The following is a 27,322-nucleotide window of genomic DNA, read 5'->3' on the forward strand; positions in this document are numbered from 1 at the left end:
TGTAATTAGTAAACGATATACTTTATTATTGTATCATAGGACAGATTACAAATATTGATTTTTGCTGTAGCTGATCTATCTTGTATGTTACTCCGACAGAACATTGTTTCCAAGTATTATGGATAAAGTATATTTCCTTAAATAAGATATACTAGTAGGTAGGAGATCCTTGCATTTGAATGCATTTCTCTATTCATGAGTTGTGTTTATACACACATTAAAATTATATATATATAGGTATATTTTTGTATGTGACTGTAACGTTTATATAAAGTCTTATGCATAGAGATATATTTCTTATATATATAAATTATATATATAAGAAATATATATATGACATATATGATCTTATAGATTGTTATATACATATATAGATATATAGTACGCACATCCCAATATTGCTTTCATCAAATTCATCGATTTCAAACACATGATTCCTTTGTTCCTTTGACCTTTCGTCTATCGAATCAATTTAGAGAAATTCATCTGGTTCTCTTGGTGCATCGAGATCACGATAATGAATCACTGGTCGGAAGTCTCCTCCGCCGCCACTGTAACGTTTAATAAAAATTAATAGATTCTACTCTCAACAAAGTATTCGTTCCTTGCGATGCACTAAAGCTACGCGTAAATGTAGATCCTAAAATAATTAACGAGACAGCACACGACGACGTACGACCAACTGGACATAGGATTCGAACGGAAATGGGATATAAAATAAAAGCACACGTAAATACAAACAAATACTTTTATTTGCAACTCGTCGGCTTATAAAAGTACAGCATCTGCCGATTCTGTTTCTTTTTTTGTAAAGGAACATAAAGTAAAAGAATTTTTTGTACTAAGGTATACGGCATAATTATATTTTCTTTGTTTATGTACACGAATGGTTTAAGTTATCGCGTATCGAGAAAGCAAGAAGTGTGCTGATTTTGTAACACATTGCTTTAATTGGACGGTTCGCTCGATACTAAAATGTACTCTGTGTTACATAATCCAGATATAGATCTGCTAGCACGAAAGTCTGATATCGTTCAGAATTTTTCTCATTGCTTTTACTTCCGTATAAAAAAATTCGAATGGTGCTTGATAAAACTTAAAACATATCCATGTCTAGCTGGTCCAAATCATTATAACTAATAAGAGGCCTCGAAGTTGAGTCTGGCGCAGCCCTGTAAAACAGCGTATCACCACGTTCAATATGACGAAAAAGAATTTACGAAAACGACAACTTGATCGATTTTTCAAACAAGTCATTTACTCAAGTACCTAGAAGTTTTACTGCGTTCCATCGTACTACAGGTTGTTTATACAAAGCTAGCGAATTGCGAGAAATTAAAACAAGAACATCTTACCGTCCTCGATTAAAACCACCACGATTGGAACGCGGCATTCCGAACCCTCCACCGAATCCTGCTCCGTAACTTGATCCATATCCTCCCCTGCTGCTACCGTAACCAGCTCCATAACTTCCAAATCTTCACGATTAAATTAGCGGAAATTAGTATAAGAATCATGTGTTATGATGAATTTGAATGTGAAAGAGAAGTACTGTTCTAGCAAAATGATTTAAGCATATTTAACACTTACGTGCTACATCCATACGGAGTAAATCCTTCGCGTAAGCTCTCTCTCGGAGGTGCTTTATTTCCCGGGTGTTCGGGAAGTTGTGGTCTTTTTGGATCTCTTAAGTAGTTATTAAAATATTCTGCTTCCGCTTTTACTTCTGCTACCTTTTCTGCATGTTTATTAAAAATATGTTTCCGAATAAAATCTGGTCCTTTGAACTTTTTCCCACTAAGTGGACACAGCCATTTATCTTTTGATAGTTCTTGTGTATTGGCTTGAACGAACTTTTCGACTTCACTAATATCAAATATTAAAGAAATAATAGAGACAAAAGAGTTATCTAACAAATTTTTTCAACATATTTTAAAAGAAACAAAAGAGGAAAGGATACGCTTCAGCATTTTTAGCACCCAGCTTATCGAACTCCTCTTGAGACAGCGTTGCAATTGGTTGCAAGAATGCTGCCATCTTGCTTTCAAAATTGCGACAGTATTCTGATAATTCGGTGCTAGTAACTTTAGCGGTAGGAGGAGATCCTCTAACGTGCATGATTCCACACCTATTTGGCATTTCGTCTTCGTTCGGATATTCACAGTGATTATAATAATCAACCGAATGAACCACTCGCAAATAAAGGATCAATCTATCCAAGACCTAAAAAAAAAAAAAAAAAAAGAAAAAAAGAAGAAAAGAAGAGAGAAGAGTACATCTCCATATCATAATAAACGAATCTTTTTATACGGCTGATACTTAATACCTTGATCAATGTCGGATCTCTTTCAATTGGACCGTCCCCATCACCTCCCAATTGACCCTCTTCTTTGTCACCAGACATTCCTAATAATTCCTCTTCTTCGGCTGATGCCTCTTCTATCAGATAGTCGGTTATGTTCTTCAATACTGGATTTTTAGATGACAATCCAAATGCCTGTAGGAACATACGTCATGATTTTTCAATAACGTCATTATAAGCACTAATTGAATGTGTAAATTAATTGGCCTTACAGCTTGCTCAACTTCATGTACATTTTGAATACTTTTATTTTCTTTGTTGTCATCATCCTGTTTAACTGTATTATCATCTCTTTTTTCTTCATTCCACAAACCAACCCTGCTGTCCAAATTATGCACAATTTTAGCACTCAATTTGATATCATGCCTAACTATTTGTTTATGGGATGTTAAACCATTTACTGTGCGTATGCGACGCGAAAGGTCTCGGTTTACTATAGCTCCAAGTTCGCAGTCCCGTAACTGTAGAAATTATTCCATGTTGTTTCAATATTTTAATTTTTTTCCTTTATTCGCACACGTGTATTTAAATTATTTATCAACATACCCGAATATTGTTTAAGCTCCAACATATCTCTTTTATGTTTACTTGTCTTTCAAAAGACACCCAACCTCTTCTAAACCATCTTCTTTCTGGTTGAGGATCTGCTATGGCAACTCGCAAAAATCCAGGAAAACGTTTGCACATCTATTTATACAGATTATTCATAAATTTATCTAAAAAAATGTAACCTACAATATATACGACATATATTTATAACTAACCGCTTCAACTTCTGCCTTTGTTATCGTAGGTGCTAAATTACGGAGGAAGATACTGCTGGTCTTGTGCAAAGCTCTAGGTTCTTTTTCTTTATCTTCACTGGCTAGGTCGATTACCGCTTCTGGTTCCATAGCAGACTTTTTAGCTTCTGGCAAAGGTTCACTGTCTGTTTTAGCATCTCGATCACCTTCTTTATTATTCTGTGCATCAGTGTTTTCATTACTGACATCCATTTTTTCAGTTATATCTGGAACAAATTAAATTAAAGAGTAATGTACAATTTTTAAATAAGTATAACATTGAAACTTACGAGGATCTGCTTTCGGTGTATCGGGTTTGTTACTATCGCTACCAGAGGAACTACTACTGCTGCTACTGCTGCTACTACTGCTGTTACTATCAGTTCGTTTTCTCTTTTTGATATTAATTTCCTCTTGTTTGCCTACACAAAAGTAAAAAGGAAGTGGAGATAATAGAAAAATTGTAAGTATTATTTTTTATTTAATAAACAAAATCAAATACTTGTGCTATCCGCACTATCATCCTTTTTTGTTTCTTCTATATTTTCCTCTGACTTTTCAACTTCCTCTATCGAAATTTCATCATTTTCTGCGCTTTTAACCTCAGAGTCCACACTTTGGCCATTTTTTAAATTTTTTTCAGTTTTCGAAGCTTCATCAACTTTATTCGTATCACTGTAAAGTGTACAATAACGATTAATCCCTTAAACCTTCCCCTATCCTTCTTTTAACGAATACCAATCCAAACCTATTATCGCCTTTTTTCTCAGCTCCAATTTTGTTCTTCACGTCTTCTTTATCTTTGATCGTATCTTTAGTTATAATCATATTTGTTGGCTTTATGTCTAAAACTTGTAAATCTTCTTCTGTACCACCTTCTAATTTAATAACTACAGCATCTAGCAGATGCAGCAAAGCATCAGCTTGATCGGCATCCACAGAAACTTTATCTATTTCTTTCATTTCTAGCATTTCCAGGAAGACTTCGACACGTTTCTGCCAGGAAAGATGGTAAGAATAGTAGGTTCAATCGATTCCTTAGGGAAAATATTTTTAAATCGATAATTTATACCTTAAGAGCTGCCACCTGTTCTTCCTTTCTCTTCACTGATTCTTCTGGATGATACTTTATTTTGAACCTGGTAAATTGGTAGAAAAATATGGTGTTTCAATCAATTTTGAAATAAATTTCTTGTAAATTAAAGCAAACAGACGTACAATTTGTGGATTTATCATTTATGTATATTCAAAAGAAAGTGCATTAGAATTAAGATAGTAGTTAGTTCTACTAAGTCCTCAATATAATTTTATACTGAAAATATTCATGTTCGTATAAGCACAGAGCGTGCTTTTAATCGATCATAAACATATTTACGTAATCGTAATAAATTTGTCGCAATAGGTGATGAATAAGATATAGCAGTAATTGTTACGTTTCCCATCCATATCTAGAGCGAATCATTCCTTGTGACTAAATATTATTATATCCTTTTCCTCGAGACGATTATTTATAAATTATCAGTTTTACTGTCAACATTGTCAGTTACAGAATGAAGCCTCACCTGTAGAGTCTGATATTTTTACTCGCATTCAGTTTTCTTGTCGACTCAGAGGTCTATTGTAACAATAGCATATCTTTTGAATGTCAGAAATAATTAAACGGGTTTAGAACGCGGCCTATCGCGAGCATGTTTGGGCTTTGCGCGCCCAGCTCGCATCTTTGTTTAACTACCTAATAGACACCTCAATTCTTCTGCGATGCGCGAAACGCGAAATTCATAAAATATCGTACGTAAAAATAAACGAGCGAGGTGACCTGTGCCCAAGACATAAGGCGTTGCTGGCTGTACACTGTAGGGATAGACAGAGCTGGTCATATTGCTTGCAATTACCGATAAAATTGTGTCTGCAATTTAGCAAAAATTATAAAGCTACTACACCCTAACGCTCTTCTGTTCAACGTACGTATGCACTCTAGGCATACATACCCGAACAGATAGTCTAATAATTTCATTAGGATTAAAAGATTACTTTCTACAGTGGGCATAACTTTCATGCAACAACGTGGATCTTGACGTCTTGTGGAAACATTGATTGCAAGATTATTGTTTTAACAGTAATAACAATTAAGCCACTGTAGAAATTAATTATTTTTATATCCACATTTAAGTACGACTGAGCTTCACAATATACATATAAGGAATAATTTCGAGACCATTATTAGCTAATTAAAAAATGAAATATACCATTCCTCGTCCTTGTGTGCAACGAAGAATTCATTCAATTGTTGTCTCCTGAATTCCAATTTATATTCGTTATATCGTTTAATAGCTTCCTCGTCTGTAATCGAGTCTTCTTGAGTTCCAAGAAACGCTTTGAAAGACATCATCGGTGGTTGAGTTTCAACATTGGAATTGCTGAAGTTACCAGCTACCTCTCGACTGCACAAAACATGAAACCACTTACAATTAGTCAAGAAATTTTAAACATTTAAACGCTACCTTAATCGGGCCAACAGTCTTGGAGTGAATCGACTCCTTTTTTGCATACTTATAATACAACCTCTTTTTTTCATGACAATGCTGTTTATAAACCAAGAACAAATTCATAAAGAAAAGAAAAGGGAGAGAAAAAAGAAAATCTGCATTAAAAATAACATAAGAAACACAAACCTGTTACTGTTACTGTGGTTTCCATAGTGATGATTGCCATGGTGAGGAGGTGGATAATGGTCTGGTCCCCAGGAAGTTGCACCCCCTCCTCCACCTCCGTAATAATCATGTCCATATCTTGGACGATCGTCCCAATCTGTTCTCATTCTTTTCATAGGTGGTGCCATCTCCTGTGATCTTCCAGGACTATATCTATCGCGTCCACCACCTCCACCTCCACGGTATTCTCTGTAATCTGGACGTTGTCTAGGTCGACTGGACCATTCTCTGGAATAATGACTATCGTTAAAACTATCAGAGCCTGTTTATGCAAAAACAGAATAACTTATTTTCAATATGGTTTTATTTGTTAATATTTATTTTAAAGCTTATCAATAGTTACCTATCCACCCAATCATCTCTTCTTCTGTCATCTCGTCGACCTTCTCTAGAATAAGATTCTGTTCTCTCCCCTCTAAATTTGTCTCTTCTTTTCCTATCGTATTCATCATCAGAGTCACCCATAATGCAAGGATTTAATGCTAAACAAACAAGATGCAAATAGCGTTTATAGAATTCTAATCCTTAATAAAGTAGTACTTCCAGTATTTTCTGGAATCTAGAAGGGGTTAGGGAGTAGGCAATTAGAACATACGTATTTTCCAGCACGTGATGCACAAACTTCTCAATCATCGTTTTATCGATACTATACTTGAAAGATGTATAAACTTTTGTGAACGTGTGTGTTGCTACTATCAATTATTTACAATTTTTCGAACAAAATGTTCGAACAACGCGCGAGTCTTGCTTGTAGAGTGTCCAAAGCATTTGCAGTTTGGCAATTTAATAAGATATAGTATTATCAAGAGAACATATATATAATATATCCGAATTAAGGAAACTAAATGGAAACAAAAAAACTCACCCACTTAAAGTTATTGCAGAATGATATTAAAACTCCAGCACAAGGGATTTTTGTCACCCGTTGCCCTGCGTCACCAAAGTACTAACCATACTGTATATGTATTGTGACTCAGGTATGGCGTCATAAGCGCCATTGTAATCGATACTGCACTCGCATATCGATTATTCTTTCGCTTGAGAGCCGCGAAATTCAAATAAGCTTTAATACGAATCGTATAGTAACAGATATTTGCATGACTAGAATCACGTAAAAAATATTTGATACATTATACAGATCGTTCAGTACAATTTTTTAAATAGCATTAAATAGTATTTAAATATTACAATTTATATGGATAAGGCATCTAAATCAGGCATCACGATTCTGAATCATCCCGAATCATACAAATCATACGATTATCCGAATTGAAAAATATTAAAGAGCTGAATGTCAGTGGTTTTCCCGTATTCCGATATAATCTCCTATCCAGGATATCGACATTTGATGAAACAAAGCGCGTGTTCTATAAATAATTCTGCAATCATGCGGTAGCAATTATACATACATAACGATCATTGATTCTCTTTTACACGATTCGCAGAAAGTGCATAGAGTCATATGTATTATTGTCTTACGGAAAGCAGCATAATTTTCTATAGACATAAAAAATTCGGTACGCCTCTAATATAAATGGAAATAATGCGAACTATAGACATAGAAAATTCGGTACGCCTCTAATATAAATGGAAATAATGCGAACTTAGAAATAGAACATATTTCCCGAGCGAGCGTCGAAGTCGCCAGGACTGCGATGCAACTCTCCGTATGTTTGGATTTTTTCTTTTCCCATCGTAACTAACTTATCCACAACAAAATAAGCGAACAAGAGTTGTTAAATGGTTGAACGGCGACGTAGGAGACGAAAATAAAATCACTGGAGAGGAATATCAAATGTTGCAACAAGTAATGCCAAGCAGTGTCATAAATTCAAAAAAGCAAGGATGGGTTACGCTCCAATTTGCATGATACTCCTTCCTTTTCAAAAGAAACGTGTGGGGAATCGTGTATCTCGTGGAAACTCCTAAAGCCGGATGACGTAGTCGCGATGAAGCCGGCTGGCTGAAACTAGTCGATCGACGTACCTATTGTTAGTGCTGCGAACACCGTCTGGTAGAAAGAGTCAAACAAGTATTACTCATTGCCACCGACATTCGGATGCGTATCTTCACGGTCGGGGATGATACTTGACTTTCACTGCCGGGGGTATCCTTATATATAGAAGTATTCGATCGAGACTCGCCTCTCAATGACTTGAAGCTCGTGTCGAACAATCAAGGATTCGACCGTGCCAAATAATCTTAGGATGATCGGGATAAATCAAACAATCCGGTTCTCGATGTTCGCTCTTCTAATCGCCACGGTCATTGTTGGTTCAGGTAAACTACATTCTTCATCTTTTTTCTCTCGTTTCCACATTGCTTTTTTTCTATAACGATCCATCACTATTATATAATACTTTGGCCACGAAAAGAAGATATATACGATAAACCACCCACACAACGATATTAAACTCTAATCTGTTACTTTTAGGAGCGCACGAAGGAAGTGGCGGAAGCAGTAGTCTAGCGTACAGTATGTATTGTATTTTAAAATGTAGAGGATAAATCGATAAGATTTTTATTAACTGTTTTCATTCATTCCGAGAATAGGCAGCGCTTCGGCGTCCGCAAACGCATACGCGAATGCAGGTGCAAGCGCATTCTCGTTGAGTAACGCATTTACTGGAATCGGAAGCCTACCTGCGGTTGATGGGAGCCATGACGGGCACAAAGGAATTCGCAGTTACGACAACACTGGCTACAATGGCAATAATCAGCCAAACGGTGGAGTCAAAGGAAATCAGCATGGTGGCTGTCCTAAGTGCAAGTGGGAAGACGACGATTACTGGGAAAAAGACGAGGATGAAACTGAACCAGAAGAAAAAGACGAAGACGATTGCGATGACGGGGACGATGGACAGTATAGAGAACACGGTCATTATCACGGACAGAAAAATAAAGGAGGATCGCCTCCGGGCGTACAGAAATTAGGAGTGCTTAATCCCAACGGTCAAGGACCACACACGGGAGTCAGCGCCACGTCAAATGCTGCGAGCGGTGGAAGTGGCGCTCCATTTGGAACAACGCCAATTAAAGGAGGACGCCCTGAAACTGGGAGCTCGAGCTCAGGTTCACCATGGAACAAAGCGTTCCCTGTAACCGGTCAGCAACCTGGATCAGGATGGAACACAGGCTCTGGAACTACGCCGAAACCCGCCTGGAACCAAGGGTTCGGTGGTTCACCCGGAACAGCTCCGCATCCTTCTAACAGTTGGAACTCTGGAAGTGTACCGAATGCGGATGTATCGAGTCCTGCCAGCGATGGAAGTTGGAATAGTGGTCCAAAAACAGGTTCTGGATGCTCCGGCAATTATCAACACGGCACCGGCTGTGCTCAAGGTTAGCTAGAATTTTTACATCTTATTTAACGATGCCGATTCAACGAGTCAAGCAAACACCAGCTTTACCTTATACATAAATTCATCTCCTTGACCGTGAAATTCTGAATAATTTTCGAGAATAAATAATATAAATATAATATGATATAAATAGATAAAATTTGCAAATACATTATTCAAATTTTTTGAAAGTATTCAAATCTACAATCGACCATTTTTAACAAAATGCATAAAGGTTACATTAGTCGATCTCTAATTTAGGTTCAAGCGGTGTTGGTCCTGTAAAACAATCTCCAGTGCCATTCTTTGGCAGCAACCCCGCAAATGTTCAGAAGGAAAGTCCTGTTCATTCCACGGGTCCAACAGCAGTATATAATCCTCAAGGATCTCCAGCCGGATGTTCCAGCAGTCCTTATGATGCCAGTTGTGCCGATAAATCTGTTGATCGAACGAGACCACAAGACAGTCCCTTTGCATCATCTTATGGACCAAATCCGAGACAAGGCCAGTATCCTGTAAGTGGGTCGCCTCAAAGCAGTCTTTCCGGTTCTCCTGTAGGACAAGGTCAATATCCGGGAAGTGGATCGTCTCAAAGCAGTCCTTCGGATTCTCCGCACGGTTCTCCCGCGGGACAGGGGCAATATCCTGGTAGTGGATTGCCGAAAAGTGGTCCTTCCGGTTCTCCACACGGTTCTCCCGTAGGACAAGGCCAATATCCGGGAAGTGGATCGCCTCAAAGCAGTCCTTCGGGTTCTCCACACGGTTCTCCCGTAGGACAAGGCCAATATCCGGGAAGTGGATCGCCTCAAAGCAGTCCTTCCGGTTCTCCACACGGTTCTCCCGTAGGACAAGGCCAATATCCGGGAAGTGGATCGCCGAAAAGTGGTCCTTCCGGTTCTCCATACGGTTCTCCCGTAGGACAAGGCCAATACCCGGGAAGTGGATCGCCTCAAAGCAGTCCATCGGGTTCTCCGCACGGTTCTCCCGCGGGACAAGGGCAATATCCTGTAAGCGGATGGCCTCAAGGCAGTCCTTTCGGTTCTCCGCATGGTTCTCCCGCTGGACAAGGCCAATATCCTGGTAGTGGATCGCCTCAAAGCAGTCCTTCGGGTTCTCCGCACGGTTCTCCCGCGGGACAAGGGCAATATCCTGCAAGCGGATGGCCTCAAAGCAGTCCTTCGGGTTCTCCGCACGGTTCTCCCGCGGGACAGGGGCAATATCCTGGTAGTGGATTGCCGAAAAGCAGTCCTTCCAGTCCTGCGCACGGTTCTCCTGCGGGACAAGGGCAATATCCTGGTAGTGGATTGCCGAAAAGTAACACTGGTCACGGTTCCGATACGAGGCCATACGGAGGATCTCCATGGAACTCTGGAAATACAGCCAGACCGGGAAGCTTAGGAAATTCAGTATATCCGACAAGCCCTCAAAATTCTAATGCAAACGCTGTAGCTTCAAGCATAGCGTACGCGGGAACTGGTGCGCCGACCGCTGGAAACGGTTTCGATTCTAGCCATCCTGCGAGCAGTCCTTCTTATGGGTCTCCATCTGGAAATGCACAGACGCCAGGGTCTTCAGGTTCTCCAAACGGAAACGTTCCTTACGGAACTCAAAAACCTAATTACACTGGTGTTAAAGGAGGTTCTTCGGGTACAGCACCTAAACACGGTACTCCCAAAAACGGAGATAGCAAGATCTTTTATGTGAACGTAAATCCTGTACCAGGAAGCCCTGCAGGGGTTAAACCTCATACACCTACGGGTGCACCTTATAGTGATACCGGAAAAACACCACCTTCTTATCAACCTGCTACTTATGGGGGTACCGGAACGCCAAAGCCTTCTTATCAGCCTGCACCTTACGGTGGTCCTGGAACGACAGAGCCTTCCTACCGTCCTGCTCCTCATGATAATACTGGAACGGCAAAGCCTTCTTACCAACCTGCTCCTTATGGGGGTACCGGAACGGCAAAGCCTTCTAACCAACCTGCTCCTTATGGGGGTACCGGAACGGCAAAGCCTTCTTACCAACCTGCTCCTTATGGGGGTACCGGAACGGCAAAGCCTTCTAACCAACCTGCTCCTTATGGGGGTACCGGAACGGCAAAGCCTTCTTACCAACCTGCTCCTTATGGGGGTACCGGAACGGCAAAGCCTTCTTACCAGCCTGCTTCTTATGGTGGCCCCAGCACAACAAAGCCTCCGCATGAACTTAATTCTTATCCATCGGGAGAAACAGATAAGGGTTGCACAAATGGATCTCAAGGTTGTGGAACTGGGAGCGGATGCAGCAGTGGAACAAGTCTGAATGGATCTCCAGATTACAAGCCTTGTAGTTCAAACGATCTTTCAGTAGGTGTTAATAAGGCTTCTAAACCATTAGGAGGTTTTGAAGCAAACCCAAATGATTTTTCGCAAAGTCCTCAACAAATCACGCCTGGAACTGGTCCGCAAGGTTGTACATCTGGAACCAGCGACGGGTGTACCTCTGGACCAAGCAATCCTTTATACGTTTACAAGACTGAAACAGCGAATAAAATTCCTGGAGAAGGAGTAGGGTCGTATCCGTCGAATCCTTTCTTAACTGGGAAGATTCCTAGTTCTGGTGCTGGTAATTAATAGGAAAAATTATATGTATCTCTTTTCATTTATGCTTGATACTAAAAAACATCTATCTTAGGTGGTCCTCAGCTAACAGCTACTAGTAAGCCAATCGGTTATGGAAATCCCTTCCTGCAAGGAACTGGTGCAGTCGCGGGAGCGGGAGCTTGGAGTCATGTAGGTGCAGGAGTAGCAGCGAGTCCAGGCAGCGGTGGCAAGAACGTTATTTCGATCGAAGAACAAGCACCTAAGCCTATTGGCAAAGATAATCCTTTCCTTAATGGATTAGGACACGGAAGGGGAGACATCGGAATTGATGCCACGCCTAATTCAATTCCTGGAGGATCGTTTGCTCCAGACAGTAACATGGGTAATAGCGGACTGAGTCAAACGAATGGAAGTCCTTCCTTTGGCGATAAAACACAACAAGGACATTCCGATCATTACCCTGGTTCGATTTGGAATTCAGGTTCAACGAACGACGGAAGCTCTTCAGCCGTGAGAAATCCATCCACAACAAACCGTGGCTCGGGAAGCGGAGGAGGTGTTGGAATTGGTCCGGGAGGATTTGGAAATCTTTTCGGTGGTGCACTTTCTGGAGCTTTTAGCAGTGCACAAGCTTCTTCACACGCCAATTCTGGTTCTGGAGTTGGTATGTCTATTTGCTTTCAATAATTTTGCTTTGTTATTTTATTAATGTTTACTAGATTGGCGAAATATATACCTTCTAGAAAAATATATTTACTAGAAAGGCGCTAATCATACCAATATTTCGAGATTCCGTTATATCGTGTCGATTACAACATCGTTATGCAAATTCAAATTTCTCGACATGAAGCAGAAAGTAGGCTTCGGATCATGAAAGATTAGACAGAGATCTTCGATGAAGATTAATATAGGTAATATAACTGTGAATATAACCAGTGAATATAAACTCCCAGAGATAGGAAAACGTTTCAAGGTCTACTATCGAAACACTTCTATTTGGATTTTCATTTTCTTCATCCAACGTATCAGGTTGATCAATGAGATCTCGCTCCTGATAAAACATAAATCATAGGCATGAACTGTTAATTAATAATAATTATCGGATACATCAAATAATTTCCGTTCTTCCAATGTCTGCGATGTTGTGTAATCCTACTACGTTACAGGGTTGTATGTGTATAGCATGTAAGCTATACATAGAAATTATTCTATGTATATGTTATATATGTATATAATGTTTATGTTATTCTATGTATATGATATTGATGATTATCGCCTTTGTTGTGAACTTTAATTTGTTAATATTTACGTCTCTGTTGTTTAAAACTCATTTTAAATTCATAAAACTTTCAGTTAAGGTATGATAAAATGGAAACAATATATTGATTTTTAGCACCAAACACAGGTTTCGGACAAGCAAACAGTGGAAGTTGGGCTTCCAGTGGAGCGTCGGCAGGAAGTCATGCTGGAAGCGGTGCCTTGTCCTCCAGCGGTGCTTCCGCTTATGCGAGTAGCAGTGCTAGCAGTAAGTTTTGTAAATCCAGTTCGCATGTGTTTGCATAAATAGCCAAAGAATCGGTCTTTAAAAAATAAAACGCTGTTTCAGGCTGGGCAGGCGCACAACCCACTTTCGTGAAAGGCTAAGCGATGGAAACGAACGATATTTCCAGGAGAAGATAAATTTCAATCATCCGCAAATTACGTAAACGACTGTTTCACTCTGCTTCGTTTGTATTTCTATTCGTAACTCGTTTTACCTACTCATCTTTTATAATACAAACAAATCGATGTACGAGCAAAATTACCGTTCTTTTTAGAATTCTCTACACGCGGCTTGATAATTCGCCGGTAATTAATGGTCAATTCTTCGAAGCGATTGTATTCTTATTATACGGCGATTCTTATCGATCGGTGTTTAATGAATAATGACGTAACTAACGAATGAAATATGTTGTTAAACAGATTTAATACATATGGTAATGTATCAATAAAAAGAATTATTTTTGATGAACTACTTTTTAAAATTATCCTTCAAATTATGGTCATATAGCAAGATTGCTCGAGGACGTTGTTAGTTGTTCTTAAATACACCGAAATGTGTCATCGATCACCAATGTTCGAATTCAAGATTGTTATAAAAGGCAAACATACAAAAGACAACATTTCTCCTTCATTCTAAACATTCTAGTCGCATGTAGTAAAGAAGCAAAGTATCTGACACAAAGTAGGAATAATAAATCGTTGGTTCTCATACAAATTGATTGGATAGCAGTATCTTTGACGCGAAGAGTGACAAACGTGGTTTTACAAATGAATTTAAATGTAACATCGTGTATACGGAAATACCACTTATGTCACTGACATATCCCAAAGATAGACGTTTGTAAGTATGTATATACATTACGCGTCTTAACTTATGAATTATTCATATCGGTGGGAGGATCTTGAGTCTGTAGTTAAACATATCCTCGTTGTATCCAATAGCTGTGAAAAGATAATTTTATCGAACGAGTCATATAAACATACGATGCATTATTAGTGATAATAACGCGTAATAAACTGCTGTTACCTTGGGATTCACGTTAAAAGTCATATGAATTATCTATATGACTACAAAAGTTCTACGATTCAGAACATCGTTTTCAGAAAAGTCAATCGGAAATTAATTCGTAGTTAGCCGATGAAAGATGAAAATTAAATAAACTTCAATTAAAAAAATTTCTACTTGGCTTTATCTACAGAAGCATATGCAATGGTCGGTGTAAAGGACGTATCCAATAATACTTTATAGACGGAAATAAGTAAGAATGAATCGTTTATTCGAACTGCACAGTTTACGTCATGTGAATCTTCTATTTTAAAGAGGAGGTATTTTAAAGGTTTAGCGCTACGCCAGACTCGCCCACGCATTTTATTCATTGAATACAATAAAGACAGACTAGGTATAAACAGTAAAAATAGCGATACGCGAATCGAGCCCCGCGCAAGCCTTTGATCACAGATCAAATTCTGGCTCGTCTTCTATCGTAAATGTCGACTTCAACCTCCTCTGGTAAGACCATTTAGACTTTTCCAGCCGATACTTTGTATGATCCCTTTCCAGTAGAATCGATGTTGGCTGCACTACTGCTGTAGACACCTTTGGCTTTGTCCACGGCTCCGCTCTTATTCACTCCTTCGTTGATATCGCCCATACGGGAAAAAAGACTAATTCGACAACAATCATTGAATTAATTATTTTGTCAATCGTTGAATAATTTCTATATTCAACGGTGTCAAAAATAAGTAAAAAGGAATAGTTCGTCGTTTTATCTTACTTCTTTTAAGAAATTATTTTAATTCATATATTAATATCAATTAACTTACTCGACTCCATGTCCACCGGGACCACCGTAACCATCGTAACCGCCGTATCCTCCTCCGAGACCGGCACCAGCGTTTGCGTTCGCGGTGGCGGATGCATGCGCATTTGAATTAGCAAGAGCATGTGCATTAGCACTGGCACTCGCAGCTGCATAAGCATTCGCGTTGGCGTTGGCATTGGCGGTGGCACTGGAAGTGGCGCCTGCCCCTCTATAACCACCATAACCACCGCTTCCGCCTAGACCACCTGCTCCACCATATCCACCAGCTCCACCTCCAGCGCCTGATCCACCGTATCCGCCAGCTCCACCACCGGCGCCTGCGCCACCATATCCTCCAGCTCCACCACCGGCACCTGCGCCGCCGTGTCCACTAGCTCCACCTCCAGCACCAGCTCCACCAAATCCGCCTGCTCCACCTCCGGCACCTGCTCCACCGTGTCCGCCAGCACCAGCACCACCGCCTAGGCCACCATAACCTCCAGCTCCACCACCGGTGCCTGCACCACCTCCGGCACCTGAACCACCGTAACCTCCAGCTCCAGCACCCGCTCCACCGTGTCCGCCAGCACCAGCACCACCGCCTAGGCCACCATAACCTCCAGCTCCACCACCGGCGCCTGCACCACCTCCGGCACCTGAACCACCGTAACCTCCAGCTCCACTACCGGCGCCACCGTGTCCGCCAGCACCAGCACCACCGCCTAGGCCACCATAACCTCCAGCTCCACCACCGGCGCCTGCACCACCATATCCTCCAGCTCCACCACCGGCGCCTGCACCACCATATCCTCCAGCTCCACCACCACGACCGCCAGCACCACTTCCGGCACCTGAACTACCGTAACCACCACTTCCAGCTCCGCCGCCTGCGCCACCATATCCACCAGTTTTTACTACTCCAGTCGACCCTGACAATTTAAACGAGAAAATGACAATTTGAAGAAAGTACTGTTTATATGAAAGGCAATACTTACAACTTGTGTGTAAAATCAACATACCAGCATGACTCCCGGCGCTACTTCCAGCTCCAGAGCCGCCGTATCCTCCGGCGCCACCCCCAGCGCCAGATCCTCCGTATCCTCCAGCGCCACCTCCAGCACCACTTCCAGCCCCACCGCCAGCACCACCCCCAGCGCCAGATCCTCCGTATCCTCCAGCACCACCTCCAGCTCCGGAGCCACCGTATCCTCCAGCGCCACCTCCAGCTCCGGAGCCACCATATCCTCCGGCTCCAGGGCGACCACCAGCTCCTCCGTGCCCGCCTGCACCGTGCCCGCCAGCTCCACCTCCTAGGCCACCTCCTAGACCGCTTCCTAGGCCACCTCCTAGACCACTTCCTAGGCCACCTCCTAGACCACTTCCTAGGCCACCTCCTAAGCCAGTTCCTAGGCCACCTCCGGCACCACCTCCGGCACCACCTCCGGCACCACCTCCTGCACCACTTCCGGCACCACCACTACTGCCGTGGCCAGCGCAACCTCCGGTATGGCAGCCAGGTCCTCCCTTGGAGCCACCAAAACCACCACCAGAACCGAATCCTCCACCACTACCAAATCCGCCACCACCTCCACCTCCGCCTCCACCGCCACCTCCGCCGAAACCTCCGCCAAATCCTCCGCCAAATCCACCACCTAATCCACCACCTAATCCACCCACACCAGCAAGAGATTTCAGGAAACTGCTTTCAGCGGCTGCATCGTGAAATCCGTGAGGGTTACGTTTCGCTCTGGTCTCTGCAGCTAAAAAAATATTTTATAATTTTAAAATTAGACACTGCTTGGCAAAGTTGACATTAAATCCGAGAGGGACATAAGTATTCGCAATTCCTTTTAACCTTTTAAATTTGTAATTTAATTTATGATGTAACGAACAAACGAATATAAAAAAACATAATCACTTAGCACGAGTGAAAATCACACCACGTAAAATTTAATCTCAGAGAAGAATAGAATTAGTAGAAAATGTACCTTGTGCGTCAATGCAGAGAAGAGCCAGCAAGGCAAAAAGCCCGATCGTTCGATACCTCCACATGTTGTAGGATCGATTCTTCTATTCCGATCGTTCGCAAGACGCTCATCTTTATATCATTCCTCCCACTCTGATTACCCGCGGTTCTTCCTGTAACAACTGCCGCTTCTTCGAACGCTGTTCCAAGCGTGAAACGGTACAACAGGAGCAAAAAATACAGCTGCCAACCAAGGCTAAGGTAACCGATGATGAACGTATAACGCGTCTAATCGTTCTATCTTGCTTTCTTCGAGCCTCTCCTATCTCTGAATGATCGCTGTTTAGATCCGAGATCCTCGTCAGTTTCAAAACATGCTGTTATTCTTTTCTTTCTTTGTCGGCCACATGCTTCGCGATTAGTTTATTGTTATTGATGCATTCTTAACAAATGTTGAAATTTGTTGTACATCTTAAGATAGCATTGTTATTATCATGCTTTGTTGAAGGAATAAAGCAAAAGAATGTATTTTCAAGTATCACTTTACATATCTGTGTTTGTCATATCGACGTCAAAATCCTTGAAGCTATGTAACTCTTAGCGAGATCCTCGTAGTTATTTTCTTGCGTACCCTTCATCTAAACGCTTTTCTATTATAATAAATTTGTCCATATGGCTTTTAATTGACGTTCGCAAAGGCATTGAATGTATTGTTGGATTTATTATTTTATCCTGTACTTTGGGTTACTATTTTGCAATAGGAACAATGTCCGCAGCACTGGTTCCGTTGCTTGTCCTAGAAACGGAATATCCTTCGATGGGAACAAAAAAATATAAAAAGATAATGTTTGGTAAAACCAGTTAGCTGCTGGGGGTTACGTCATTGGAAATTTTGCGTGTGTTTTTTCATTCAATGATCGCTTTGTTGTGCAAGCAATGTCGATAATGTAGTAAAACATAAAGCATTTTTGAACATCGGTGTGGCTAGTTTCGTTGCATCACTGGTATAAGCTTCATCGAATAAAAAATCGTTACTGGTATTGATAAATCAGCAAACAAACGTCATCGAACAACGATCAGAGCTTCGATAGAAGGTTGTACGCGTGAACAGAAACGCTGATAACCTCGGATTTATGTTTGGAGCTATGTTTGCTATTAGTTAGACATTGACCTAACCATAATAATATTCTATCGATTATACATACGTATAAAGCGATGACTACAGTTATACGATTTCATTTATATTTTTAAAAATACGTTCAGATAGTTCATTTCGCGGAAACACCGCTCTCTTCGTTTCGATTTTATCGTTTTCTTCTTCTACAAGGATAGTTTGCATTCGCAATTCTCACGTTAAAGACTCGTTTGACTGGCTCCCATTATGATATATAATATGAACACGGTTGTCCATCGTTAATCAATGGTACTCAGATCAACGTGATACCGAAGAAACGATTAAGGATATCGCATACAATTGTTAGAATTTTATTATGGGTATTTCCAGCATCTCGTGATTGAAAACTTTTTTCTTTCGAGCTTCTATAAATGTCGCGGTACACAATGAATACAAGGAAAACTACACGATTATACTCAGGCTCGATACATTTACCTATTAACTTGAACAAAAGTAATCTAATCTGAGAAAGATCAAGAATATATTGGGTACATTTCATATTCGCGATGAATGTCGAAAGATAAATATGTATTTCTTCCCTTATTTGTATGTATGTGCATAGATACTTTATTAAATGTCTTAACGACCAAATTGTAAGTTTAACTACATCCATTACCGTAATTGATTAAAAGAGTCTTAAAAGTAGCAATGTACGTTTATTGTGGAATATTGATACATCATATTACATAACAACTTATTTCGAATCTACGTTATCAAATGTATCGAAGCGAAAACGATACAATTGTTTTGAAATAAACGTACAAGTTTGGCAATTTGAATGATGCTTCTCTGTACGAACATTTCGAAAATTTGCTAAAGATAACCATGTATCTCTTACGAGGTATCCTTTCGGATATATATATCCCATGCGCGCTTGTGAGTACGGTCCTGCGAGTATAAAACTAATTTTTTCTCTTTGATTTCTATGTATATATAATATGTGTATGTGTGTGTGTGTATATATATATATATAAATTAAATTCTATATTATAACAAAACAACCGTAATAACTAAAAAAAAACAGATAACCATTAAATTATGGACTTTTGTTTTTCGCATAGATGAGTCATTCGCGTGGATATGTGTGTTCATATTATTATTGCATAGGTCCTTTCTTTTAATTACATGCGATCGTTACAAATGTGAGACGTATGATGCGTGTACTAAATTTTTCGTCAAATTCACATAGCCAGTCTTTGTATAATTGAATCGTGCATTACTTCGAAAAAGTAATACCTAGCAAAAACAATTATGACATCATAAAATCCTTAATAATAGCGAGAAATAACCTCTATATATCTCTTGTTAATATTAATTTAATAACAAAAAAAATTATCAGTACGCTAACAAAATTATTGTCTTTTTATATGGATGACTAAAGAAATTCTATTATAAAATTGGTCCAAGGTTTACGCTAATATCTATACATTTTTCACTATCTATATCGAAGTTTCGTCGTTTGAATGATGGACAACAAATTCTTATCAGTAATCCAAATACATTTAGATTCGTATATCAGATTCATATAAATTCCAAACAAATGCGATCCACTTGGATCGAAATAATTATATTTACATTCAGATTATCACCCTTTTCAAGCGTATCTTTAACTACGCATCAGTTAAAGTACAAGGAAACCGATAAGAACGCGACATATCTTAACATCGATGATTCTTGGAATAATCGAATTTGGAGATTAGCAGAATGCTTTGACTTTTTTACGATATTTTTATCATCTTCTTACATTTTCTTTTGATACTCTTGATTTTGATTTGATTGTCGATTACAACTTCAATCGTATAAATTTGATTTCAGTCCTAGAATAAGGCCGCAACGTTACTGCTAACATAGATCTGTCCTGAAGATGTTGAGATTTCTCGATTTTAATACTATATCGTAAGATGAAAAACGCTTTGAAATAGTGGTGCATATAGCGCTATTCTCTTCAAATGTTTTGTTAACATCATTTCAGCATTCTATAGAATACGTATGTTAATATCCTTCTTTTCCATTAAAACTACTTGACACATGGCTTTGCTGCGTCGCGCTTCGAATCACTTCTACCCACCTGAAAAACATTCATGTCCCGTCAGACAAATTTCGAAGGATAAATTTCTAATCGCGCTTTATCACAAATCTTTCTTACCGTCCAAATGTGTAGTCGCTCTCAGCGCGGAAGAAATATACGTGACTTTTAAATTGCAGCTTAAAAACAAAATCTTTATTGATACCATCTTTCTCTGACGGAGTAGTTACAGTGTATCCTAACAATGGCAAGCTAGCCAGTGGAAAGTCATCTCGGTGCGATTTGTAAAAGAATAAACAAAAGTTGGTAAAGACAACCCAAAGTTTTTGCCAACCATTACTATTCTTGAATTTCCGTAACAGAAATCCACTAAGTTGGTTCTGAAATAAATACGTATATGCCTTAGAACTATTATACATCTTTACTTGCTTAATAGAAATTTTTATTCATTTACTTGAAACGCTCGCAATTGGTCGCTGTAACTGATACTCGTGTTTCGATGCCAACAAACATGTACAGTCGTGTTGCTTCGTTGAGAAGCTTTAGCACCTCCACAACTTCCTCGGTCTCCTTCTAACCCAACACCGTCGCCCATTTCATCGGCTGAACCTAAAATTTGATTGTTTATCACATAAATAATAATTCTGCTTCATATCCGTTGAATAAACGAGGATTCTGCTGCTAAGGGTACTTACTACAAGCCTTCAAATTCAAATATGGCATCTTTGGATCTGCGTCAGCTTGCGCTATAGCCATATTCAAGTCTTCTAACCATCTCTCTTTTTCTTCTTCGTTACTAGCGGCAACTGTTAAAGACCTACATAAACCGTTGACTTGAATGTATGAGGCGAATATTTCTTCGTTTAAATATATGACGGTGAAAAAAGAAATAAGGAAAATACAGGAGAAAGATAAAAAGGAAAGAGAATGCGCGAAATAACGGCGAATAGGAGAAAATGTGTCCAATGAATAAAATGCCCACGAAAATGTCCACTGATACGTCTGGCACATTTACATTGGGAGCATGGTACGCTTAAGTGAAGTCTTTACAGTCAATTGACCTCTTAATAACTATGGAGACCTCGTCCTTTTAACACCTTGTTAAGTTCAATAATTTACTTAAACGGGACAATACTCCATTCACGATACTCACTGATTTCCTTGAGGGTCGATTACAAACGCAAAGTCCGATCCAGTTTTATTGTCGCTTTCTCGAATCTTCATCCCCTTTAACGGAAGTTGGCCGTGAACGCGAAAACACTGAGTTGGTTGTTGAGTACGGAATGTATATAATAATATGTCCGAAAACTGAAAGACGATCGAGTAAGAAAGTTTATGCGAAAGAAGCCATTTTTACGTGAAAACGATGGTTGGAGAAACTTACCAGGAAAAACATTCTTTGCTGAAAACCTTTGCGGCTGTACTTCTGCAGGCAGCCTTGTCTAATAAATCTACGACCTTCTTGAACCAAATTGTCGAAGCCATTGATATCTCTTTGCATTTCGCAAAGCTGAACTAGATTCTCCTATATTTATGACGTACAAAATTAACGAATATCGAAGTATACAACTCTAAATACCAACAACTGATCACAGATATTTACCGCTTGATTAATTATGCTAAGACCTTCCAGCAACGTTTCGCCTAGTCGATCTCTTGCCGCTAGGCAATCTTCGAAATCCGTATGATCTTTTGGATAATGATCTAGTAACCCTAAAAGAATCGGATCAGTGTAACACGCACGTACATCAGTATAGGTAATACATACGTATTGATTAGTTTAACAAAGAATGATTGACATACTATCGATAATACTGTTGTAATGCAACAATCGTTGCAATGGTTTTAAAAGGAATGAGGTTAACGGTAGATAACAATGTTTCTGCGCCTCGAAATCTCGGCACAGTTGGTCAAAACGACGTGATGTCCTCGTATAATATTCCATCTTCTCGAGGACGGGTATTAGATTCTCGAGATATTGATCGTAAAGCGGCAGTACGTTCAACAAGGTGTTATAAAGAAAATCGCCGATGTTGTGCCGAGCGTTACTTTCCCATCGTTCTAATCTCGCTTCCATTTCTTGGAGGCAGGGCCCGTGAACGTCCGCTAAAAGCTCGATCAGCGAAACAACCGCTTCACCCTCCAGTTCAGCCTCTCGAGATACCTCCTCTCTGAACCACTGTCGAGTAAAAATGGGACATGCGATTATCACAACGATTTTTTCGTTATCCCCGCGCTGGATATATGTTACAACTTGAAAAGAATAAAAAAATTTCTCCACGTACATTTCAATTCGAACGATTTTGGAACGTGGATATTCTCGATGTGTACGTACCACGTTTATAACGTCGAGATCCTTCTTGTAAGTTCGCTCGGTCATAAGAAGTTCCTTCGCGATATAATATGCCTTGTCGGTCGGCCATCTCTATTTATCAAGAAGAAAATCACGCATTAACTCATCCAATGGGACAAAAGTGCAAACGAAACATTTGTAAACGTGAGCTCACTTTAGTCTTTCGAACTTCGGCATCCTCCATCTCTCCGTTTCGTATATTTTTCACTGGGCTTAGATCCGGTGTATTTACCATGCTCGGGTTGCTGGTTTCCGTCATACCGTTCGTACGTTTCTCAGGGGATTTTTCATTGGCGAAAACAGAATTATTGTTCTCCTGTTTCTTGGCCTTCTCCTGCTTATCTGTCTCGGTATCTGTAAACGAAGACAAGTAAGACAAGGAATTCTTGGATCGTACGAGTTAAACCACAAAGAATAAGAAAATTGCGGTTTACAAACAATAAGAAATAAACGCTCGAGGAAAAAGTACGAACTCGACTCGCATGCTACGGTGCACTGTATCAGCCTCTTTTGACTTTAGCCGCGTCGATTCTTATCCCGATAACGGTAGGATTTGCAACGAAGAATATACAAAAAAGAAGAGATAGAGAAACGAAGAGAAAGAGAAAAATGTCGAGCAAGGATTTCGGAAGAGTAATCATTCTTTCTAATAGGTCATTCGTCCTGAAAGTTGTCGCGGCTTGAAACCGTTCGCTTTAAAACAACGTAGTTCCACCGAAATTCAATATCTCGGGAATATAGTTATTAAGGTCTTTTGACGACCATCCGAGATCCATAACATCAAGGCCATTAGATGTCACGTTGCCGTTATTCAAGTGCATAATATTAAAATAGAAAATCGAATCCTTTCTCTAAGTAAAGGGTTCAAGAACCGCAAGAACTTTTAAAATGACCAAGTATTATATAGACACGTACCTACGTATATCGTGCAAGGAATTGTTACAGGAGATGCGTTTCAAGGAAGAAAGAACTTTTGAAAAGAATCTACGTTGTTGATCTACGTTACACGTGTCACATTACAAAACGGTGCTAAGAAGAGTCTAATTTTTGAAATGCATCCAGTTAAAAATCTGTAATATGTATGTATATATATAACTCAAGAAAATAATACTTTCCCGTATACTTACATAATTAAGATTAAAATAGACGTGATCAATGGATTACGTGAGTAAACGGAAAGATAAACAGCTTTGAACATGCAAAATCCTACGTAGTGCAGTGCTACGTCTTCGATAGCGTGTACCGAGGCAAATAAAACCGTCGAATTCAAATTCGTCAAACAACGAAGCCATTCCACCTTGCGTCTTCAGCTAATTACAGAGACCGTCCAAACTCAAAGTCTGAATTTAACGTGCATCCACGTTCTAAGATTTGAGCGAATCGAAGATGCGAGGCTACATCCAGACTCGTTAACAGAAGAAAGAAAATGGTGCCACTACCGAGCAAATGAACAAATCATCGAAACAACAAACCGCAAAAAATAGTAAACATACCACTGACAGTAAAGATAGGCACTGTTAGGGATTACTCACACATGGTATTGTCATCCGGTCGACCAACGAATCCGGGAGTGCGATAAAAAGATACGGTAATGAAGAACGGAAAAAGGACGACGCGCAGGGACTAGGATGATACCTCTAATAATAATGTTCAATTGAATCAAGAAAAGAAAAAATGGTGAGGAGAATTACAGAGAGAGAAAAGAGAGAAAAGAGAAAGAGAGATAGAAAGATAGATGAAGGCGGAGAGGGAGGAAGAGAGTAAAGAACAAAGGTGGAGGAAGAATTGGAAATCGAAAGAAAAACCTAATCCACGGAAGACAACGTTGAAAAAACAGGTTGAAGAAATTAAAACGAAATCGTCTAAGAAAACAAAAAACGGAATCACAGAAAACCTCTGGCTATGTGACTTTGTATATAATTTATTATTATCATAATTAATGTATCAATAATCAATAATCAATGTACAATAGAGATTTCCTACGCTTGAAATGTTATCTTCCCTTCCCTCGAACGCCGTGATTCCCCTTTTTAACGCTTAAAACCTTTTTAAGGCTACCTACCTCTCTCATCTTTCTCTTTTTCTTTGAACCATGAATTTCAGTTCTTCAGGGGAAAATCACCGCGTATTGTCGGACCGTATCCTTGTGTGCATGTGTATGTGTATGTGTGTGTCTGTTTGTTGTATGTATATGCGCACACGCGCTTGCACGTATCTGTGCGTGTACGTATAGAGAGAGAGAGAGAGAGAGAGAGAGAGAGCTAACAAGTACGGTATGTTGATAAACGATCGAAAAAAGGTACAAATTACAAATTGGAGGAGCGCCGACACGACGGACACGCGTTATCTTTCTTGATATATAAGTAACCTTCGCTTTCCCTCCTTCATCATCTTTTAAATCGATCGTTCGTTTGACCCGCTTCTCGAAAGCTACGATTATTCTTAAGTAAAAATGGGAAAGAATCGAAAATATGTGAATGTGTGAAATCGATAATTGCGTTTTTTCGGAAATTCATCGATCGTCGAAGGTACGTTTTTGTTCTACATCCTTTCTGGAATCCGCCAAGTATAACGCGTATAAAAAGTTTATAAAAAGTATCTAATTAAGTCGACTACGATAACGTTTCGTGGAAGACGAGGATTTCCGTCTATGCGAAAAAATCAAACGTACCGTTTACCCAACAAATACGATTCTAAATACGATCGTTTTAACTGCGTTTACGCAAAATTTGGCACTAATCGACAAAAAGTATTATGAATAATTATGAATATTTAAAAGAGTATCGTAATACTTCGATCGCAACACCGTAATGCGACGAGGCAGTGATAACAGAAAAGAACGAAACAAGTACATAGTCGGTAGTTTTCTTCGATCGAGCAGCCGATAAGAAGCGAATGCTCGGGTGATAGAGGGTCGAAGGAAACGGATCTAGTCTCGTTGCGATACACCGTGTGACCGTGAGGATACGTTGAACACGTAACAACATAGAAAAAAGACAGCGAGCATGAACACCTGGAAGAAGGTCACGGTTAGAGAAAAGTGGAAATGGAAAGAAGGATCGAAGAGAAAACGTAGAATCGGAGGTACAATCATACAGTGTCATACACATACGTTGCAAAACTTATGGAGAAGTATCCCGGGTGACACGAGTGTAGACGAGTGCGTTCGATGTGTCTTGGTTATGTGACGTGGGTGGCCCGATTCGTTAGGGATGTTTCCTCTGTAGGGTACTCGATATAGGTAACGGTAGGTAATACTATGAAAGATATCGTGGCAAGCGACAAAGATACAACCGTTGGTGAATCGTGACAGGGTTCGCTACGTAATGGTTCACAAGGTTCCTAAATAGTAGAAAATAGTTGACACACGTTCAACGCAAGTGTGTATGTACGTGTACGATGCTGCAAAATCAAGTACCACACTGCAACTAGAGATGTGAGTTTAATCAGTGCGTCGCGACTAAATGACGCTTTAGCAGATTCGATCGTGGGATCTTGTTGCATTTCGGGGATAGCGCATGATTAACACCGCGGCTATTACTGCAACTCACGTATTTGTAAGCTCGAATTCACGAGAACGTTCGCGAAACCGTCAAAAGCGCGTCGACGTCTCGCAAAAATTCACATCTCTGCGCACAATAACGGAGGGTAGACCAACTTGAATGACAGACTAGCGAGGTGAACTAAAGTGATAGCTACGTGGCAAGAGATCTCGGTGCATTTTACGGGAACTAAAAGCTAGATCGACCGAGGGATGGATGTCAGAAGGGTTGCAGCTACGCAAAACTCGTTAAATCTTAAGAAAAGAGGAGAAAAAGAAAGAAGACCAAAGGATGATCGAAATAAACTGTACACGCTCGAACTTACATCGGCAAGTTCTATGCAACTGTATAAAGCGTAGGTTTTCTTTGGGAAACTCTATGAAACATCGCGAAACGGTTAAGTGAACAGATGAACTTTGAACGGTTAAGCTACAAATCGAAAGAACCGCCCAGCGATACTCGGACACCGATATTTTGAGACAAATCGATCAGCTATCGTTCTACCTTCTAAAGGTGCAGTGCATACGTGAATGATATTGCGGATAGTGAATGAATAACACGCAAGAGAGGAGTAGAAGGTGCGCCGATGTGAGACGAAGAACAGAATGAGCGCTATAACGGAGAGTAACGGAACGAGGTTATAGAGGTGACTAGCAATAAGCGAGAGAGCAAAATCGGCCGAGACGACGCGACGGCAGCTAACGGATCTGTGCCAAGAGAAACGCGGTTTTTGCATCCGAGCTTTCCAAGTAAGAACGGCGGTAATGTTCTTGGCAAATTTATGCTCGGTAATTCGGTGGCGTTAGGTTTCTCCGTGGCAGCCACACGATCTATCGATCCGTGTTTAAATCGTGCCACAGCTCGAGACCCGATGAACACGCGTCTCCTATCTTCTCTCTCCTTCGCCGGAACATAGCTACGTGATCGTACGAGAATCGTAAACGTGACCGTGAATGTGAACGAAGCACCGAAGATGAAAGTACGAAGACATCTTCTCCCTTTCTTTCCGATCGTCTCTCGTGACGTCGATTTTCTTTCACTCCGGTTCACTTTGTTTCTCTCTAGCGTGCTAAGGAAGCTTCCGATTTTCTCAGAGATGTAGCATGGTACTTCTTTGTTTGTCCCGCAGTGTTCTC

General features: G+C 40.2%; 4 protein-coding genes across 11 annotated transcripts in view; 1 reads left to right on the forward strand and 3 right to left on the reverse strand.

Moving 5' to 3' along the window:
* Positions 1 to 2: 2 nt before the first annotated feature.
* Ars2 (arsenic resistance protein 2) lies at positions 3 to 6,834 on the reverse strand. 2 transcript variants are annotated; one of them, XM_033342049.2, is made up of 16 exons: positions 6,721 to 6,834; positions 6,199 to 6,337; positions 5,817 to 6,095; positions 5,391 to 5,585; positions 4,217 to 4,283; positions 3,893 to 4,140; positions 3,647 to 3,819; positions 3,435 to 3,566; positions 3,127 to 3,371; positions 2,909 to 3,049; positions 2,575 to 2,823; positions 2,327 to 2,497; positions 1,961 to 2,223; positions 1,591 to 1,866; positions 1,356 to 1,478; positions 3 to 551 (listed from the first exon to the last, which is right to left on the reverse strand). In XM_033342049.2, exons 2-16 carry the CDS (start codon positions 6,318 to 6,320, stop codon positions 473 to 475), a joined length of 2,763 nt encoding a protein of 920 aa, XP_033197940.2. In that variant the 5' UTR covers positions 6,321 to 6,337; positions 6,721 to 6,834; the 3' UTR covers positions 3 to 472. The 2 variants fall into 2 exon arrangements, with proteins under 2 accessions (XP_033197940.2, XP_033197941.2); XM_033342050.2 differs by lacking the exon at positions 3 to 551 and adding an exon at positions 735 to 1,172.
* Positions 6,835 to 7,810: 976 nt separating this feature from the next.
* LOC117160935 (uncharacterized) lies at positions 7,811 to 13,792 on the forward strand. 2 transcript variants are annotated; one of them, XM_033342047.2, is made up of 8 exons: positions 7,811 to 8,135; positions 8,290 to 8,331; positions 8,409 to 9,197; positions 9,458 to 11,803; positions 11,873 to 12,163; positions 12,263 to 12,445; positions 13,175 to 13,306; positions 13,388 to 13,792. In XM_033342047.2, the coding sequence occupies exons 1-8, from the start codon at positions 8,063 to 8,065 to the stop codon at positions 13,423 to 13,425; spliced, it is 3,894 nt and encodes a 1,297-aa protein (XP_033197938.2). In that variant the 5' UTR covers positions 7,811 to 8,062; the 3' UTR covers positions 13,426 to 13,792. The 2 variants fall into 2 exon arrangements, with proteins under 2 accessions (XP_033197938.2, XP_033197936.2); XM_033342045.2 differs by having other exon boundaries at positions 7,812 to 8,135; positions 11,873 to 12,445.
* Positions 13,793 to 14,579: 787 nt separating this feature from the next.
* On the reverse strand, positions 14,580 to 17,274 carry LOC117160890 (uncharacterized). Of its 2 annotated transcripts, XM_076617931.1 has the most exons (5): positions 17,114 to 17,274; positions 16,274 to 16,885; positions 16,145 to 16,225; positions 15,148 to 16,054; positions 14,580 to 14,988 (listed from the first exon to the last, which is right to left on the reverse strand). In XM_076617931.1, the coding sequence occupies exons 1-5, from the start codon at positions 17,175 to 17,177 to the stop codon at positions 14,844 to 14,846; spliced, it is 1,809 nt and encodes a 602-aa protein (XP_076474046.1). In that variant the 5' UTR covers positions 17,178 to 17,274; the 3' UTR covers positions 14,580 to 14,843. The 2 variants fall into 2 exon arrangements, with proteins under 2 accessions (XP_076474046.1, XP_076474045.1); XM_076617930.1 differs by having other exon boundaries at positions 16,145 to 16,885.
* A 1,627-nt stretch (positions 17,275 to 18,901) lies between these two features.
* The window catches only part of LOC117160939 (Chondrocyte-derived ezrin-like domain containing protein), a 28,832-nt gene continuing 20,411 nt past the window's right edge, over positions 18,902 to 27,322 (reverse strand). For 4 of the 5 annotated variants that reach the window (XM_076617926.1, XM_076617927.1, XM_076617928.1 and 1 more), the window contains exons 12-21: positions 22,799 to 22,998; positions 22,627 to 22,716; positions 22,095 to 22,470; positions 21,895 to 22,004; positions 21,676 to 21,816; positions 21,445 to 21,599; positions 20,987 to 21,108; positions 20,746 to 20,900; positions 20,412 to 20,671; positions 18,902 to 20,333 (exon numbers count right to left, since the gene is read on the reverse strand). In XM_076617926.1, the coding sequence (XP_076474041.1) occupies positions 20,258 to 20,333; positions 20,412 to 20,671; positions 20,746 to 20,900; positions 20,987 to 21,108; positions 21,445 to 21,599; positions 21,676 to 21,816; positions 21,895 to 22,004; positions 22,095 to 22,470; positions 22,627 to 22,716; positions 22,799 to 22,998 (1,685 nt within the window). In that variant the 3' untranslated portion in view covers positions 18,902 to 20,257. Of the gene's footprint in view, positions 20,334 to 20,411; positions 20,672 to 20,745; positions 20,901 to 20,986; positions 21,109 to 21,444; positions 21,600 to 21,675; positions 21,817 to 21,894; positions 22,005 to 22,094; positions 22,471 to 22,626; positions 22,717 to 22,798; positions 22,999 to 24,176; positions 27,314 to 27,322 lie in introns of those variants that run through there. The other variant, XM_033342053.2, reaches the window with a different exon arrangement.

This window comes from Bombus vancouverensis, chromosome 4 (assembly GCF_051014615.1).
Source record: "Bombus vancouverensis nearcticus chromosome 4, iyBomVanc1_principal, whole genome shotgun sequence".
NCBI classification, from domain to species: Eukaryota; Metazoa; Arthropoda; class Insecta; order Hymenoptera; family Apidae; genus Bombus; species Bombus vancouverensis.

What these genes read in the sequence shown, in the direction of transcription:
- LOC117160890 (XM_076617930.1), bottom strand. Translation starts at nt 17,177, where the DNA reads ATGTGGAGGTATCGAACGATCGGGCTTTTTGCCTTGCTGGCTCTTCTC. An exon ending in TCTCTGCATTGACGCACAAG is followed by an intron (nt 16,886 to 17,113) that starts GTACATTTTCTA and finishes ATATTTTTTTAG; the next exon opens with CTGCAGAGACCAGAGCGAAA. An exon ending in TAGCGCCGGGAGTCATGCTG is followed by an intron (nt 16,055 to 16,144) that starts GTATGTTGATTT and finishes TTAAATTGTCAG; the next exon opens with GGTCGACTGGAGTAGTAAAA.
- LOC117160935 (XM_033342045.2), top strand. Translation starts at nt 8,063, where the DNA reads ATGATCGGGATAAATCAAACAATCCGGTTCTCGATGTTCGCTCTTCTA. An exon ending in CACGGTCATTGTTGGTTCAG is followed by an intron (nt 8,136 to 8,289) that starts GTAAACTACATT and finishes TGTTACTTTTAG; the next exon opens with GAGCGCACGAAGGAAGTGGC. An exon ending in AAGCAGTAGTCTAGCGTACA is followed by an intron (nt 8,332 to 8,408) that starts GTATGTATTGTA and finishes TTCCGAGAATAG; the next exon opens with GCAGCGCTTCGGCGTCCGCA.
- Ars2 (XM_033342049.2), bottom strand. Translation starts at nt 6,320, where the DNA reads ATGGGTGACTCTGATGATGAATACGATAGGAAAAGAAGAGACAAATTT. An exon ending in CAAAGGCAGAAGTTGAAGCG is followed by an intron (nt 3,050 to 3,126) that starts GTTAGTTATAAA and finishes CTGTATAAATAG; the next exon opens with ATGTGCAAACGTTTTCCTGG. An exon ending in GAGATCCGACATTGATCAAG is followed by an intron (nt 2,224 to 2,326) that starts GTATTAAGTATC and finishes TTTTTTTTTTAG; the next exon opens with GTCTTGGATAGATTGATCCT.